This window comes from Ranitomeya variabilis, chromosome 6, assembly GCF_051348905.1.
Source record: "Ranitomeya variabilis isolate aRanVar5 chromosome 6, aRanVar5.hap1, whole genome shotgun sequence".
Lineage (NCBI taxonomy): Eukaryota > Metazoa > Chordata > Amphibia > Anura > Dendrobatidae > Ranitomeya > Ranitomeya variabilis.
This window is the reverse complement of record NC_135237.1, coordinates 70,313,734-70,333,292: the sequence shown is the minus strand read 5'-3', so window position 1 is coordinate 70,333,292 and position 19,559 is coordinate 70,313,734. Positions and strand designations below refer to the sequence as shown.

Sequence of the window (19,559 nt, the reverse complement as noted above, 5' to 3'; positions counted from 1 at the left end):
ACAGATAGAGGTACTACTCTGGCATCCAGGCATCGTAATCCTCTTATGGAATATCATTACACTACAAGATTCCTGTAGTGGAATATTGAAACTCCTCATCTATTTTACTGAACCAGTTAGTTGTGATAAAGGTCCGTCTGTGGACCGAAAACGTTTAACGTATTCTGATTGAATGCACAATAAATGGATCCTTCTTCTCACGTCAATTGCTCCCTGAGTGCCAAGTTTTTTCACCAATATTTTTATGGATGCATAAAGTAGAACTATTGGATAGGCATCCTCCATTATTTCACGGCAGCACAGAACAACCCATTTCTGGACGGTTGGTAAATCTGCCCCAACATCATCTCTAAAAGGAGAGGTTTGAGAGGTTCTTACAGTATGTACATTAGATGGTTGGCCAGTCATGACAAATCTGCAGGTTCAGCCGACTAATGTGTATGAGTGAAAGTTCTATGCTGAAACCCAAGCCTTGGGCAACAAAATATCTTGTGACCATAGTGTGAATTGAATCCGATTAGCGTTGAGCTTGGTTTTAGGCACTGTTCTCACTGCATTCACAGTGTATGTCACAGGGACATGATTATCTATTCTCCTGATGTACCCCTGATAGAAACCTTAGAAGTTTTCCAGTATCTTGGCCTATAGTGTCATAAGTCTTCTATTTAATTGGTTTTCCGATACTTTAACATTGATGACTTATTATTTGCCATCAAATCAAATCAATAGAGGCTTTATGTGCAGTACTAAGCCGCGGTCAATTTTCCGTTGATGGAACTGTGCTGTGTAATTTCGGCCTCTGCCCACGCCGGAACAACTGATTGGCGGGGGGTGCCGGGTGTCGCACCCCCACTGATCAGACATTGTTTACATTTCCTAAGAATAGGCCATCAATGTTAAAAGGCAGAAAGCTAGCACTCGATTCTTATGGATATGACGTAGGGACCTACATTACAGCACCGACCTGTTTTGTCTGGATTTGTTTTCAGACACAATACGTGCCAGCATTCGCTAAATAGCCACTGGTGTCGGCTTTTGCTACAACGCTATCCAGCTGTTCCCAAGACACGTTCAAGTCTGCATGCACAACTTTACCACTTACGGAAGATTTTGTCCATTCACTCTTACTCCAACCATCCACATTGACATTTCGTGTTCTAACCTAGAGAAATTTTTCCAAGGGCGGCATTGTGATCAAGGCCATTAACTGGCCGAAACGTTAATTTGCCTGTCAGTTCACCTGTCACCTGTATTACATTTTTCACTTGAAGCGAAATTCCTCAATTTGTACGAGTGCAGTGATTATATACTCTAATGTTAAAGTCCTGGACAGCCCCTCTAACTCCAGGACATGTGGTCAATGTACAAAGACCATGCAGCGTGAACTTAGTTTGTGCCCGTTCTCATACATAAATAATAATACAGAGTAGTTCATACAGATCACAATCACAGTATTTCCCACTGAAGGTAACATGTAATTACAAGTTTACAAAGCAATACTTACAGAGATATTAGTATAAAACAATGACATTGAATTCATATCATTCTTTTTAGCAAGCAATGGTCTAATGAATTTTCCTCTTCTCAACTCCCTTCATACTTGATACATCAGTAATATGAAGGAAATCAAGTGAAGGGGAATCGTACAGATTATTTTAAAATGTTTTAAAACAAATGCATTAGCCTGCTGTTGTAGTTTTTTTCTGATGGCTAAATTGACACTTATAAGAATAAGAGCCTTTATGTTAATTTGATGTTTCCCTAAATAATATTATTTTATTACAATAACCACGGTGGTTCCCTGGTCATAACGACATAGTGTGTAGAACATCTCCATTTTGGTGACTATTGTGCTTATAATTTAAAAATGGAAATCTAATAAATTGCAGAATAAATGTACATTATTTAAATCTAAACAAAACAATAAATGAATATTCACACAGCAGAAGCTTCACAATGCAGCATCATCTCCCTCCTTCCCCTCTTTGCCATCCCCTATTTCTTCAGTTATTCTGCTCCTGAAGTTGACATTTTTTTAAAGTTTTGGAGAACCAAATGGGATAAAAGGAGAACAAAATAAGTGAGTAGTTTTTTCTACATGGTGCTAACTAGTGAAGCCAAAAAGCACACTATAATAAATGTGAATGTTTCATACATTTCTATCTTCCTTATTATTTTCCTTCCTATCATCATTGTCCCCCAAAAATGGACAACCTCTTTAAGGCTAATATTGAAAATATCTGTAGCAAATTATGTTGCAAATGTGGGAAAATCTGCTCCAGAATTGACATGCTGCAAGTTTGAAAAACACGTGACATGGCCTGAATTTTACTTAGATTTCTTCCATAAGTGAGGAAACGGTTTGATAATGTTTGTCCGCCCCAAAAATACACGTGAAACACACAATGCATGAGCTGACTCTATGGCTGAGCCAAAATTGTGCTGTTGTAGTGTTAATGAGTTCAGTGTTAGTTGAGCATTTCAGAAGGCAATTCTTATAAGCAGAATCCCCCGTTTGCCAACTGGAATCTACAGTATTATACCCAACATTTATTGGTTATACAACGTAGCCCCATAAAATGTTACTGACAGGATACCTATTTGTGTTCTACAGAGTTCCCCTCCATAAAGTCAGGAATAGTTTGTGCGCTAACCCAGTGACACAATCAGAGTGGTGAAAAAATAGTAATTAAAGAGATTGAACTGGACTTTAAAGGGGTTGAATGTCCACTACTAGAACAACCCCTTCTTAAATGAAATGTTTGAACACAATAAAATAATAAAATCTATTCTCACGCCTCATGCCAGTGCCATTCCTGCGGTGTCGGCACTCTCTCCCCGGTGCTCTTGTGTGGTGTTGTGACACGTGATGCCAGTGCCCAATCGGTGCTGGCATCTCTGTCTTGGCCTTGGAGATCAGCTGCAGCCCGGACTTCCTCTTCATGTTCTGATCAAATGTCTCAACACCGCTTCACAGCCTCGGGGAGAGCAAGTGCCAACACTGTGGGGTTGGTGCCTTCAAAGGTGGTGAGCATAGCTTTTATTATTTTATAGACTGAACAACTCCTTTAACATTGATGACCTTTCCTTAGAATAAGTACTCAAAGTCTGATCAGCAAGATGCAATACCCAGCACTCCTGACAATCTACTGTTCCTAGTGTTGGCGGTGTCCAGAACTGATCAGGATATGGAGATGCACAGCACAGTTCCTTCGACTACCTAGTGGCCGCGGCTGGGTACTCCATATCCGTCCTGCATTCAAATCAATAAGTGGTGAATGTGAAGTATCCAGCCGCGACTACTATTCTGTTGACAGGGATGTGCCTTGCAGCTCCATAACTAAGCATTTCCGTACTCCATCAGAGGGAACAGCTGATAAGTGGGGGTGATGGGTGTTGCACTCTTATTGATCAGACATTAATGATTTATCTACCCCTTTAAAAAATGCTCTCGTGCAATGCAAACTACAAAGGGGCAAGTCCCATTGTATCCCCCAATGTTGGCCACAATGTCCTGTGTGGCAGCAAAGCATCATCATCATTGCAACTCATAATGCTAATCTAGGTATAACCATTGATCTTTATTGTATTGGATTCTTATAAATTGCAATATATAATACAATAGTATATGAATTATATTATTATGATGCTATTAGATTGTTTTTGTTTGTGGCGATTAAACAGAATTCTAGTTTTAATGCATAATTTAACACTTCCTAAAAGTTAGAGACACTTTACTTAACCACTCTCCTTTTCACAAGAGTTGTTAAAACTCAGTTCCGAGATGATTTAAGCCCCCCAGGAGATTCTCTAAATACTATTTCTGCCTTGACGAGCAGGGCAGTTTGCTGACTCATGAAACTTACCATAAGACTCCACTTATTGTATTTCATGAAAAGCTGTCCAGCCTAATGAGCGTGAGAAGATGGTTTGCCTAAGTCTCCCTTGTGCCTTGAAAAAAAGTACATCAATATCTTTCTGCCCTGATCTAGATTAAGGTCATCCTCTGTGTTTGAGAACATAGCTCAGCGCAGCAGAAAAGACTAGTGAGTGACCCGATGAGCGGAGTCGGAAAAACACAGTCTAAAACCTAACTGTACTGTAGTCTTTAAAAATAGATGGAAGGCATCTGTAACCGGGAAAGGCAATTCCAGATTTTAAATATTTGATCATTCTAGTTCTTTGATCTCAAATTTGCAACAAAGAAATCCAGATCCTTTTCCGATTTTCTTGTTTAACAGATATTCTATTTTCTAACATGGACAATGATTTTGAAGATGTGGTTCCCTCAGCATGCCCAAACAGACGGCGGTCATTCTGAGTCTGTCAGGTCATGTGGGTCAGGAATCTCATTATCACCACAGGACAGAATTACAAGTGTAGACTGTGTGCGACCTGGTAACAGCTTTGGACTATTGCGCATGCACCGTATCTATGCACGGGCGTCGTCCGGCAACTTGGATTTGTATTGGGTGATGTCCTTCTTGGATGTAGAGGCCAACGCATGCACTGTCTTCACAGATCCTGTCCGGCACAGATGGTGCCTTGTTTCAGCGCTTCCCACGTGGCATTGGTAAGCGGCACAGAAAACATCATGAATTACTTGCGGTTAGTACCCCTGATGAAGCCACTGTTAGAGGTGACACGCGTTGGGCATCCGCTCTTCCTTTGCTTTACTCCTTAGGGAATTGGCTATCATACTGGGCCGCTCCAGTGTATTGGACATGGGTGGTCATTGAGGTCGGCGCTTCTAGTCCATATATGCCTACTTGGAGTATAATACTCAGTGTGTATTGATTGGACATAAGTGCACTCTGACTGCCACCGTGATGGGCACTGGTATTGCAGTCAGCAGGCAGCTTTTAAAGGTGTGAGTATAAATCAGTTTACTCACTCCATATATTCAGTGCCTTCGTGAGGTCCATTATTTTGCTTATTGCTGGAACTGTTTCGGCATAGTTTGGGCTGCATTGGGTTATAGGTGTGCACATTGTTATAATGAGAGTGTATACACATTTTTCAGCTGAGATATCTCTTGCCCATTAGGGTTTATATACAGATAGGTTATAAATATAGGACATTGTATATCTGATATGCTGTCTATATAGGCATTTGACCACTGTGCACGTGTGCATACATATATCTCTTAGGAGTCTTGCTCAGGTTGTAGCCTTATTTTGGGCTTTCTTTGAATAGTTGGCAGGTCGCATGTGTGACCTTTTAAAATGTTTTTAAGTGCATGTTTTTTGTGTGTTTAATTAAATAAAGCTGTGTCAATTTTACGTCATATCTGTGTCTCTGGTGATCCCCTTTGTATGGCCTACTCTTTTCTCTTCAGTTTTTAGTGTTACATGTTGTGGATAGGCATTGGTTGGATCCCATTTTTGATTAGACCGCGGTGCCCCCTTAACATATATCCTGAATTACAATAAAAGGTCACAGGATGACCTTGATGATTATGATGATATGATGATGATAGGGATTGCTCATCTTCTTACCCTCCACGCGTGGTGACTACTGCGCATGTCACTGAGCATGCACACAAAAATCACCCAATATTTGCATGCAAGATAGTCTACTTTTTTTTTACTGTTTTGCCCTATAGGTCATGATCTCGGAAACAATTTAATGTAACTCCTTCATTTAATTTATTTTAAGCGCAGAAAAAATCAAAGGGTTTACTGTTCATGTGCAGGGAAATCAAACACATGCATCATTGTATCATAAACCTCCTCTTTAGATCAGGTTATTCCATTCTTAAGAGAGGTTTTTTTAATAAATACTTATGGCAACTAATTTAATGTTGTATATAAGCTTTTCCATTCTGTCTTTCAACTAACCCATTAAATATGGCTCAAGGTTTTCCTTCTTTTTTATCTAAACGCCATTAAAATGACAAAAAAAAGTATCGGTAGCTGTAATTACATCTCTGTTTTCCTTACTGTAAATATAGAATTGCATTTGTGCTAACACATTGCTAAAAATAAAGGCTAGAAAATGGAATAAAGCTCAGAACGCAGGCATTTAAAGGCATAGGCTTATACAAATGATACCTACACTGCAAAACCTCAGGCTGTAATACCACAATATTCACAGTACAGATGTAGCCATCACCACACGCACAGTCACAGAGCTCAATGGCATTATCGTATTGCGCCTACGCTATTTGCATTGCACATTTGTTTATATATTTTTTTAGCAAAATGACTGTGAGCAATGCTGTGCACCACATTAAAAGCATATGGCACCGAGGGTTAACTTGGCAAATGCTTCATCTGAAGATCCTGATACTGCAATAATACAAACGGTACTATCCCTACATACAAATGCCACAATCTGTAATATCACTACAGTGCAGTACCGCAGCCTGTATTATCCGACATTGCAATATAGTACCTGGACCTGTGTCATACCTATACTGTCATAGCTTTATCATCCCTACTCTGCGATCCTCCGCCATGTGTTATCCCTATACTGTGTCTGTAGTATCACATCTTGTGTTTTCCTCACACTGTAGTGAGTAGTGTACATAGAAATATATAGGTCCCATAGCAAAAGTCCTAATTGAGTCTCCCCCCTTCACACGCCACAAATATAAGCATTCAATGGAGTAGGTGTGGTAATACTTCCCAGCTTTCAAAATCAGGGAGAGGGACACGTATTGTGGCAGGTACACAGTACTTATGCCAATACTAAAGCATCCTGGTGTCTGCATTACTATTCCCTTTTCATGGTCCTTTTAGAGTATGTTAGCTTAAAAAATGCCTCCCATAGTGTGTTATGCCACCACAGTGAATTCCCTTCCCAATTTTACCCCACATTGCCCCCACGTGCACAGTATGATTATACCGGTGCTTCCAGCAATGCATGAGGCTGCTATAGTGCCCCCCCACAAATTATGAGGCAGCCGCAGTAACCCCAAGACAGTGCAAAACCTCACACAGCGTGAGGCCACTAAGGTGCCCCCCACATAGTATGATGGTCCCCACAGTACAGTGTGATGGCCCCAAGGCTGCAGTATATAAATAATATGATGGCCCCAAGGTTCTTCTATATATAGCATGATGGCCCCACAGCCCTCTTTAAACAATGATAATCTTCACAGCTCTCACAAGCATTATGAGAGCCTCCACATCACACACACAATGTGTCTCTCAGAGGTAGTATTAGGGCCCCTACAGGCAGTAAGACAGCCCTCATAGGTACCCATACAGTATGATGTCTCCCACACACAGTATGATGTCCCCCACAGCACCAACAGTATGAGGACCTTACACACAATATGATGGCCCCTGCACCTCTCCACACAGTAAGAGGGTCTCACAGGCCCCAGTCAGTGTGAAGGTGGCCAAAGCCTCACACTCAGTATGAGGGACCCCACAGCTCCCAACATAGTATGAGGACCCCTACACACACTATGATGCCCAACAAGACATCCTGTAACCTATAAGTACTGACAATAAAAAAAAACATACTTTTCACCTTCTGCCATTCCCGGATGGTCAATGCACAGTGCAGACTAAGGCTGTGTCTGCACAGCAAGCACAATCTAATGATGCCATCACACCTGCTCTACTGAGTCACTTTCAGACACCCAGGCTAAATTGTACAGCAGGGAGCTAACAGTTACAAGTTGGTGGAGTTTGTGAGGTGGGCTGTGGCACTTAGCACCGTGCCCCACCCAACTCATGAGCCACATAGCCCCTGCATTGTCTGCCACTATGCACTGTACAACCCTGATGGCAGTAATATAACAGCTATAAAAGCTGTCAGTCACTGCGTCACCATTGTCTTGTGAATGGTAGGATCGTTAGAATTACATTTAAATTTATAGTAGGCATGACCATATATAATAAAGATCTGAAGACCCCGTTTTAGGAAATAAGTGTCAAACAATCATATTTGAGCACCACCATGATTTGCAGGTGTCTGGAGTTGGTGTTCACTTCTTTGTAGCATCACGGTTTTCCCTTATAGTCATAATAATTAGTTATATCATGTTACAGTGCTGATTTGTTATTCATATGCACAGCAAAAACTCCTCCTTAAAGTGCATATTTTCCCTCTTATATGGCTTCCTTCAACCACTTTAGGCTTCCAAGACTGTGAAGTGGCTAAAAAAAGTGTCCTGATCATTCTTCAGACGACTTCCATTTGAAAGCTGGTCAGTTGTGTATATACACAAATAAAAAAAAATTACTACCAAGAAAATGGCCATGTGGAAGCCAAAGAAGATGCCTCAGAAGAAACCCTGCTCGAATTTTCCTGAATTGTCTACCGCTTCAAAATTGGTGCACAGGCATCTAAAAGACGTCTGGTGCACACCATTAACAACAGGAAAGTGCTGATTAAAATGGATCAACCATGGTCAACACAACACAGATGATGAATAAATAACTAATCAGTTGGCAGCCATAGACTACAACCTCTCCTCGTTATCATACAGGCATGCTCATTTCCAATATACACAAAATATTGTAGAGGCGTCCTGCAAATATAAATGTATTGTATGCATGGAGGCAAGGTGATTTTACAAATTGCCTGGGGCACAAAATCACTGTGTCCTACCTGGGAGCACCAAAGAGGGATGATCAATATTTATGTGCTGCAGCTTGTAATACATATATATAATGCAGTACATCTTTATTGGAGGCGCTTCAAGTCACGATACTTGGGGTTATCGATGAGCATCTAAATTGCCGCTCTCTTAATTGCATGATAAGGATTTCTCGATCTTGGAACTTTTCTACATTTCTGCAGTTACCAGAAGAAGTTGACAAGGGCAAGTGAAAGAAATTGGAAATGAATGAGCTCGAAAAGGCTCATTCTATTTGAGAAATGTCGACTTCCAATTGTAACTTACCATTATGGGAGGTATAAATTGTGCGTGTGATATCTGAAATGATCATTAGCTATATTTATTATACAAATAAATTCCAGGCATTTTAACAGTTGCACACTTTTATGCATTTTTACATTCGCCGGGAAAGATCCCCATTTCAGAAGTTTTCAGCTAGGTATAATTTGAACCACCGATGCTTGTCATAATGTGGAATACAGATCAAGCATGAATAATTCATAGTTCCCAGCGAATATTCAGATGTTCGGAGCCAGGTGATATGTATGGACGGTACAAAGAGGAGTATTGATCAACAGGATACAATACAGTTTTGTCAAAGCTGATGGTAAAGCAGTAGCTAATATGCTTCAATTGTGCCGTCTAAATTGTAATATTAACGCTCTGAGACTGTCTTTCTTACTTTGGGATGAACATAGAGCTATTTTTAAGCTGTAAAATATTATCAGAGTCTGTAATATTGGTCTCGGCTTAGCAATTTTCAAGTTCTAGTAAAACAGATTAAAATTGCTTTTATAGTTTTGAGAGCAATCAGACACTTAACAGAGGAAAAAATAGTATTTTATTACAAAGAAAATGTTCCTGTCTGGTTATACAATACAGTTTGTTCATGCAAATAAGAAGAGATTTAAAGTTTCCCAAAAATGCTGAAGAAGATATAAATAAAGTGGTTTAAAGGTGCGTCTCAAAATACCTGCAAGATTCAAGTGTAAGAAATACAGGAAGCACAAAGGCAGGATTAGAATAAGATGAAGACAATTAGAGGAAGAAGTTTAAAGAAGTATTCCCATTCCTGACCATTATGGCATATGCTCAGCTTATACCATAAAAGTTCGGTAAATACATTTACCAGATACAGATTTTGAAAACTGTGCTCAATTTTTCTCCACTGGAAGGGAAAATGTAACTGTATGGCCTTCACCATTCCATATGGGATTTCCAAAAATTGCTGAGCATGCTTGTTTGTCAGTTTTTGGATTTGTGGACATATTATATGGACAAAATGATTCAGACAAATTCACATTACACTTAAAGGGAACCTGTCCCCAGGTTTGGCTGATACGAGTAACGGCTTAACTACAGCATTCTGTAATGCTGTACATAAGCCCCCCGATTTTATTATACTCACCCGGGGGGCATTGCGGTCCGATGGGTGTCGCTCTTCTTGGTCCAACGACTCCCATCTTATGGCGATGCCGTCCTCCTGCTTGCTTCAGGTGGATGATGCGTCCCTGCGTCATACACACAGACTCCCTGGAATCAGGCTCCTGCCCAGGTGTACGCATCTGTCCTGTTGAGGGCAGAGCAAAGTCCTGCAGTGTGTAGGCACTGGGCCTCTCTGACTTTTCCCGGCACCTGCGCACTGCAGTACTTTGCTCTGCCCTCAACAGGGCAGATAAGTACGCCTGCACAGGAGCACGATTCCGGGGAGCCTGTGTGGATGACACAGAGATGCATCATCCACATGAAGAAAGCAGGAAGGTGGGGATCGTAAGAAGATGGGAGGTGCCGGACCAAGAAGAGCGATACGCATCAGACTGGACCACCCCGCAGGTGAGTATAATAAAAGTTATTTTTCTTCTCTTACAAGTCGGATTGGGGGCTTATATACAGCAATATAGAATGCTGTATATCAGCCCTGAAAGACAGTGACTGTAACTCGTATCGGCCAAATCTGGTGACAAGTTCCTTTTAAAGAAATTTTTATGGCTTCCCATTGCAAATCAATAGGCATTATTATGAAGTTGAACTCTACTGAGCAGCTAAAACATCTTCTACTCTTCTTGGAAGGTTTTCTGCAAGATTTTGGATTGTGTCAGTGGGAATTTTTGGCCATTAATTCGGAAGAAAATTTGTGAGATCAAACACAGATGGTTGGCAAGAAGACCTGGTTCTTGGTCTCTGTTCGAGGTCATCTCAAAATTGTTGAGACTGGAATGCCCTGAAGGTATATCCATGTGTAGTGGACGCACAGCAGATTTTCTTAGGTGATCTGTATCTGGAAAATTTACAGAATATTGCATTGGCATAATATGGCAATGGTTACAAAGTGGAAAAGACTATAAAATGTATCTACACACCAAGAAAACATTTCTATGCAGAAATTAATGGTTTTAAATCATTTTGATGAAGCCTGCTCATTTCATAAGGGCTGTGTGATTATCTTAGGAGAATAGGGGCATTTCTACACTCCCGTGACAAATGACGGGGGAATGCGGATTGGACATGTTAAATTTCAATGGCTGATCCTTTTATTCTCAGGGGACTAGTGTGTCCTCACTTCACCGGTGTTGGGAAATGGTTTACTCCCCTATCTCCTTTGATAACATGCATGCTTGGCCTAACTGAGCATGCATGCTGTATGTATATGGGGGTCAGGAGGAATGACATTGAGCCAACCACTAGAGAAGAGGTATGGGTTCCTTTAGTTTGATGGTACCTTACTCCAGGAATTGAGTAGGAATAAGTTGCTGTCTGTTACCTGACAGCTGATTCATGATGCTAGAATCATGAACAGCGTGACTCCTACACTATCTCTGTCATTTCAGTCAGATATGTGTTACTCTAAAGCACTGCGATGTTGCAGAGAAAACATAGCATGAATTTATAGGCTGATCAAGGACCATGTAACTCAGATGACTAGTCCAAGAGGCTGTTCTTCATCAGCTTCTCTCCCACCCATTCATTCACCCTTTGAGTGAAAGGTCTCAACCTATATAGACTTATAGGAAGTGATAAATACCACCGAAAAACAAGCAACAACAACCTCTCTGCAAGAGAGACATTCTAAAGTGAATCAGCAGACCAACATGAGAAAACCAAGTGCAAAATAAATCTCATAAAAAATAGCATTTTATTAATATTTTTAAAAGGATAATATGACTGAACAAATATAAATAAGACACAAACAGAGCACTCCTGAAAAAGGTGGTGCCCCCATGCATGTAAATCAACTTACCAGAGAATTATTTCATATATATATTTACAGCAGGGCCTATCAACATTATGGCCTCTAACCAAATACCCCTAGTCAAAGAAAAAGGGAAATGTTGACTATTGCTAAACAACTTTTAGCTAAAAGATAGTTTAAAGTCTTATACTTACATCAAAGATGGTATGTGAATGTACCGGGATAGAGTGTACATGTGCTGCCCACCAGCCCCAACGCACATTTCACCCAAGGATTCCTCAAGGGGCGTGTAAATATAAATATGAATTAATTCTCTGCTGACTTGATTTACATGCATGGGGGCACCACCTTTTTTCAGGAGTGCTCTGTTTGTGTCTTATTTATGTTTGTTCAGTCATATTATCCTTTTAAAAATATTAATAAAATGCTATTTTTTATGAGACTTGTAGGAAGTGACCTGTAACTGAAACAGAGCAGGTCATGGAGAAGCTACCATAGATCTGCCTCTTGGGCTTGTCTCTTGAGCTTCATGGTTCAACACCACAGGGTTTCAGAGTAAATCATACCTTGTAGAAATTACAGAGCCAGCCTCTGATAAATGTAAAAAAAACTAAGGTTTAGGCTTGTTGATATTTAGCTTACATCAGGGAACAGTTAAGAAAATCTTCATACACAATACTTTACCAGTTCACCTTTTATATAATTTATTTTGGCATTTTTTTGCGACTGATCCTGGAAAAATCTTTACAGATAAATAACATACAGTCTGTTTCCATTATTCCCGCTTCCATGCCTAAAGCAAAGACAAAAGTCATTTTTAAATCATGCATATTGAAATTTCAGTACCTGCGAAAGAAACACATGCCTCTGTAGTAGGTAGATACAATATTATTGTCTCATAAGAATTCTTCATAGCATACACTTCTCAGGATTTTCTTGGGTATTAAGCTTTTTTGCTTTGGCTTTGAACGCCGTATGCTGTTTAATCTATCATACTGTTTATATATACCAGACAATAAAAACACATGAATACAAGTCTTTGAGTTTCTTTGGATAAAGTTCCTAAGCCAAGGATTGAATCTATAATAAAAGAAAGAATATATGTATTAATGGAGAAAAATGAAAGGGTTCCCTCTCTATAGTGCTTCTGTATACACGTTGCCCAGTAACGTTACGGAATCCAGTTTAAAAAACACAAGAAGACCAGTTTCCAAAGTACCGTAGGGAAGTTGTTTCTTGATGTTGAGTGAGGAGAAGCAAATTACAATTTGAAGAAGTGACACTCTTCCAAGGATTTCATTGAAGAATGCCTCAACCCCTAGATAAGATAAATCTGGAAATAAATCAATTAGCCTTAGGAAATAATCAATTATGGTTAAAAGTTGTGTAATTAATGAACAAAGATTATCATTCTGTTCACTGTTTGTTTATGTATGAAGGAGCATCACCGATGCATGTTGGCACTGCATCCATGGCACAGAAGGTGTTAATTAGTCTAATTAAAGGCATTTCTCATTTAATTAAGTACAACTTTATTAACACTTTTGTAACAAACTGCAACCAATTAAAGTTCTTCAGTACTAATTGGCTGGGAAGAAAATAACGTTTTATCGTGCCTCGCATGTTAGTTATTATTGCTTACAGTCCTGTGTCTGGACTATATCACTGACACTAATTACATAATATTGATTTACATGCATTTATGATTGATCACTATAAAATGGCCTAGTTTATAAATTAGGCCTCAGTAAGACTTAAAAATAAGCCATTAAAGAATGCTTCCCAACAGTCTTCTAGTCCTTACTTACCTTTGTTCCTGGCTAAATTTATCCCAAGAGCTTTAAAAAAAAATGATTTTGTGATACTCTCTAGGGAGAGGTGTATGCTATAGGTGCCTATGTGTGGCCACCCAGTGGTTGAGATATGGATTGCAGCTTATCCAAAATTTTAGCAGCATGTTTTTATATTTATTTAAGTTTGTTTAGTAGGAATTTGGAGTTCTAAACTGAATTTGAGAAAGTTAAAGTGATATTCCGGTACAAAGCATATATTGCCTGTTAGGCAATATAAAATAAAACAAGCCAGTTTGCTATAGACTTGCATAGTCGAAATGGGCTGAATCTCCCAATCTTATTGCAGGTCAAACAATATTACCCTAACATAACTGTGTGATTTCCACCAATATGATATCGCATACGTTCATTTCTTCCCTCCCAACCAGTATAGTCAATGAACCAACAGCATTACTGAAGTCAGATATATATGGGGATAATTTAGCTCCTACTTATATAGAGCATTTGCATTTCAAAAACACTCATGCTCAAAAAAATTCTACCACATCTGAGTGTATTTCTTCTCCGATCACCCACAGGAGGTGGAATGAGTGGGTTTGGATTGTACTTGAATCTGTCATGATGAAAATGGTACCTGACCTGCAGGCTGAATGTTATAGAAGAGATGGAGCTGATTAGATTGATAGACCTTTTCAGAAAAACTTGCATTTTATGCATTTAAATCCCTGGTGTTTTTATGAATAATAGTCCAGTGGGCGGTCCTAACTCTCAGCCTTCCCTATTTGAGTGAAATCACTAGTAGGACTGCCCACTGGACTCACATCCAGATAAACACCAGTGTTTCCTATGCATAAAATACAAGTTATGCTGAATCTTTTCCAACAAACCCATATATCATTCAGCTCAACTTCTCCTTTTTACCTTGCTGTCCGCAGATCAGACTACATGTCCAATGTGGCTGATTACATTTAATCTGACTGTCAATGCAGCATAGGAAATGGTTACTGGAAACATCCATGGATTGGAATTTTGGAATGTAAATAAACCGGAATTGTGAACCAAAAATCTACCCATCCTGATTTAGGAAGTGAATACCTATAGTGTCAGAAACCAAAACCAAAATAAGGGACAGCATATTTTTTATTTTTACCACTCTCTCTTCATTATAGAAACTAGGCTCTTGATGGTAGACCATATATATTTAAAGGGAACCTGTCACCCCCAAAATTGAAGATGAGCTAAGCCGTCCGGCATCAGGGGCTTATCTACAACATTCTGTAAAGCTGTAAGCCCCCGATGTATCCTGAAAGATGAGAAAAAGAGGTTAGATTATACTCACCCAGGGGCAGTCCCACTGCGGTCCGGTCCGATGGGTGTCGCGGTCTGGGGCCTTCCATTTTCTTACGATGATGTCCTCTTCTTGTCTTCATGCTGTGTCTCCGGCTGTTGAGGGCAGAGCAAAGTACTGCAGTGCGCAGGCGCCGGGAAAGGTCAGAGAGGCCCAGCACCTGCGCACTGCAGTACTTTGCTCTGCCTTCAACAGGACAGACAATGTACGCCTGCGCCAGAACCGAAGCATGAAGACAAGAGGAGGACGTCATCATAAGAAGATGAGAGGCACCAGACCGCGACGCCCATCGGACCGGACCGCCCCTGGGTGAGTATAATCTAACCTATTTTTCTCATCTTTCAGGATACATCGGGGGCTTATCTACAGCATTCCAGAATGCTGTAGATAAGCCCCTGATGCCGGTGGGCTTAGCTCATCCTCGATTTTGAGGGTGACAGGTTCCCTTTAAATTAAGTTTATAATGCTGAAAGTTTTAGCTTTTTTTCCTACAAAGTTGTTCAAAGCTGCACAAACCTTAGACTTCTCCCACCCACAGGTATACGCGAAGAAATCAGCAGTATTGTTTGGGTAGGTAATAGAAATCCCAATCCTCAACATAAAATAAAAAAAAAAGTTTTCCCAATTTCCAATTTAAATTGAGCTCTGCAATATTTTGAAGTGTCATCTTCTGAGATACATCTTTGTAATATTGGGAATTTCACATCTGAATATTTTGTGGTGCCTGCAGGTTTGCACTTGATCATTTCACATTGTTTACGAAAATTTGTCTTGGTACCTTAGTTTTGTTTTGCGCTTCAGGGGATTTGTTTTCTTGCTTGTATTATACTAATTTTACTCATATATTAGTTTCAGTGGTAGTAAAAAAAAAACCATGTAGTCGTATATTATTAGGTATCACAAAATACTATTATTATCATTCCAGTTTATACAGAGTATAACAGCATGAAGTATAGAGGAACTTATTGGGTTTCTCCTACACAACTTCTCTGTCTCTCACAGTTTACAGTCCATTCGGCCACCTCACATTAATTTTACCTACAGTAATATCATGTTGTCCAGGTGATATGGTATATTTGGCTGGATTTCTGTAGCCGTTTCTGTGACAATATATCTGTGTAACCAGCCTTTGGTTTGGATCATGGAAATGTGAATAAAGCCTCTTACTTTGTTTAGTTATGATGTGGAGCAGGGTTTATGCTAATCTCATTTTATGGCTATCCAAAATCCTTTAATCCCTCTTTCATGATGCCCAGAAAGTGAACGATGAAACAAGTTTGCCTTAGGACGCTTGGCCAATGGGCTAAAGAAAGGAGTAACAAAAGCGAGGATGAAAGAAAAAAGATCTAAAATGCAATTTATTGTAGAGAGGAAACATAAAGAATTACAAGTAATCAGTTCACATGTCTGTGATTGGAGGCAGGTTGAACTATTTGATGCAATTCAGAAAAAAACATTCCTATACACCCTGTTATGGAATTTAAAGATATTCATAATTCAAGAACATTATCTGCTCATTAATTTGAGTGTAAATGGTGTAATACTTCATTTATCCTGTGGGGGTGCTGCAGGGAAATTTAACACTTATCTTAACATTTTCACCCAAATTAGGTGATTGCTAGGGGTGTTATCAAAGGGATGTTTTGTCATCAGTTTAGTGACCAAACATTGAGCAGGGAAATTTCTCTAGTATGCAAGTCCACCAAATGCGAATTTACAGGTTATAGAGGAAAAATTGATTGAATCCACCTTTGAAGTGGACAATATATGGATTTCTTCTGTAAAGGAAAACTAAACCTACAAATAAATATTTAAATACATAAATAAATATAGTTATATAGGTTTAAAAAAGACATAGGCCCACCAAGGTCAACCTTTCTCCATGAGTGATACATTCTCTGTTGCCATTTGTTGTCCTCACTGTTTGGTAGTCTCTGTCAGTTTCTGTATGATCCTGTAATAGTCAGTCTTGTAGAAATCTTGGGAAAGAACGAAGATTTTTATATCTTGTTGGTCAGTAATCATTTTTCACTGGTGGTTTCCTGAAGCCTCAACCCCTAGACAATGATCTTTTGTCTCACTACAGACAGGGCGCAGCGGGGAGGCTTCTGCTGCAGGCAGTTATCTTACAGCCAAACACTAGGGTCATTAAGAAATAGGAAAATAACATTACTGAACTGCTGAGAAATGGAGATTTTTTTAAATTAGATATTTATCAGTTTTAATTGTACTAAGAAACAAAATATTGTCAGAGAAAGCAAGGAGATTATTAAAGGAGGTCCTGGGGTATTTCTGCCCATGTTTTATACTTACTGTTCATTTAAGACACTTTTGTCTCATGATTTGGGAATTTTAAGTTATCTTGTTAGGTCACTAGCTAATCAAATCTTACATATCACCCTTCCTACAATATTGATCTGTAACATTTATGCTAACGTTAGTGATAAAATAACAACTGCTTTTGTTGTTTGCAGGAGTTGGTGGGAAGCAACCCTCCCCAGAGGAACTGGAAAGGAATAGCAATTGCACTTCTTGTCATTCTTGTAATCTGCTCCATGATCGTCACATCTGTCATATTGCTGACTCCAGGTAATGCAGCCTTTTTTTCGTTGAGAATAACGTCTACTTTTATTGTCCCAATATCAATTTTATCAGTATACAGCGATCCTTGCAGAGAACCCTCTCCTAAAAATATCATATGTTAATAAGTAAAAAAATAAAATAATAATACAGAAACATTTTTAAAAAATGCTCGCAGTGGTATGATGGTATTGTCCTCTGGAGGAACTGCTTCTGGGAATGAGATGGTGCTTTCTTAGGCTCTGTTCACATGTATTGTTTGAACCAAACACTGGTTGCTGCCATGTATGTTTCACTCTAAAATGGTGAAGCATTTCAGAGGAAACATACTTTGAAAAGCAATGAATGTAGGATGCCGAATCTGAGACCGGTCTCCATTAGCTTTTTCCTACTCTATCCCCCTATAATGGCAAGGAACTCCTTATGGGTCTGTACAGAGAGAGACATGGGGAGCAGGATGGAGAGTAGCAACCATGGACCAGCCTCATACAAGTCATCCAAAATGCATTGTCCCTAACCAGCTTTTCAGTATTTTAGCTGAAACACTGCGGGGTGCTACTAACTGCTACACCGTAACTCTGGCAGCATGAACCCACCTTGCGGTTCCATTTAAGCAGCATATAGCAACACACTAAATACTTTTATTCACATAATAAGGACTTTATGAGCCCTATATTGGGTATACGTACACAGGTTTGCCATGTGCATGGACCCACAGCAGTTAATGTAGATCTTGGCACGTTGACCTGCATGGAATGCTTAAACTGAACCTGTCATTAGGATGTTATAGTCCCAAACTAATGCGTGTATGTAAAGATGCTTTCAAACTAATTAAATCCTTACCTTTCTTGTAGAAAAAAGTTTTCCTCTTTTAGAGAAATCTATAGATGAATTTGTACACCAATGAGTTGTAAGTGCGGTTGGGTGGACACTGTGCCCCTTTGGCTTCTTGCTTGAGATCTTGAGCGTGCCAGTGGGTTTTGCTTTTGAAATGAATGAGCCTGTAATGTGCTGACAGTTCTCCTCTGATACAATATGCAGACCCATCATTAAACCATTCAGCTGATAAAATATTAAAGCGTTTATTGCATTATTTTCTATAGTAAAATCTGAGATACAGTATATGATGCGAAATATAGCACGAGTTCTTTTTAGTGATTCTTAAACCACAAAGATTATTGTTCTCTTTGTTAAGATCCTGTCTGACCTTGCTGCTGCCATAGGAAAAATTATTATGATGATTTTTTTTTCTTTTATAACAAGTGTCTACATAAATAATATATAGTTGACAAGATCATTATGAACTATTAACTGTTAAACCAGGATATATAGAGTCATGGCCGAATGTGTTGGCACCCTTGAAATTGTTCCAAAAAATGAAGTACTTCTCTCAGAACATTATTGTAATTACACATGTTTTGTTATACACGTGTGTATTCCCTTTGTGTGTAATGGTACAACACAAAAATCAGAGATAAAAAAGCAAATTGGCCATAATTTCATACAAAACCCTGAATGGGTCTGACAAAATTGTTGGGACCTTTCCAAAATTGTGGGTAAACAACTTTGTTTCAAGCATGCAATGTTCACACAAACTCACCTATGGCAAGTAACATGTGGGCAATATGCAAATCACACCTGAAACCAGATAAAAAGTTGAGATGTTGACTCAATCTTTGCATTGTGTGTCTGCGTGTTCCACACTTAACATGGACAACAGAAAGATGAGAAGAGAACTTTCTAATGATTTGGAATCCAAAAGTGATGAAAAATATCAACAGTCTCAAGGTTACAGGTCCATCTCCAGAGATCTTGATGGTCCTTTGTCCACGGTGCGCAACATAATCAAAAATTCAAAATCCTTCTGGGAAAGTGTCTTGTGGATTTGACCAAGATAGAGCTTTTTGGTAAAGCACATCATTCTACTGCTTACCGAAAAGAGAATGAGACCTACAAAGAAAAAAATGCAGTATCTACAGTCAAGTATGATGGAGGTTCAAAGTTGTTTTGATGTTGTTTCGCTGCCTCTGACACTGGGTGCCTCGACTGTGAGCAAGGCATCATGAAATC

At 39.4% G+C, this 19,559-nt stretch overlaps 1 protein-coding gene across 3 annotated transcripts in view; it reads left to right on the top strand.

The window, feature by feature from the left end:
• Positions 1-19,559, top strand: part of DPP6 (dipeptidyl peptidase like 6) — a 1,889,424-nt gene that overhangs the window by 1,092,405 nt on the left and 777,460 nt on the right. For all 3 annotated transcript variants that reach the window (XM_077268631.1, XM_077268628.1, XM_077268630.1), the window contains exon 2: positions 17,384-17,498. In XM_077268631.1, coding sequence (XP_077124746.1) covers positions 17,384-17,498 — 115 coding nt within the window. The remainder of the gene's footprint in view (positions 1-17,383; positions 17,499-19,559) is intronic.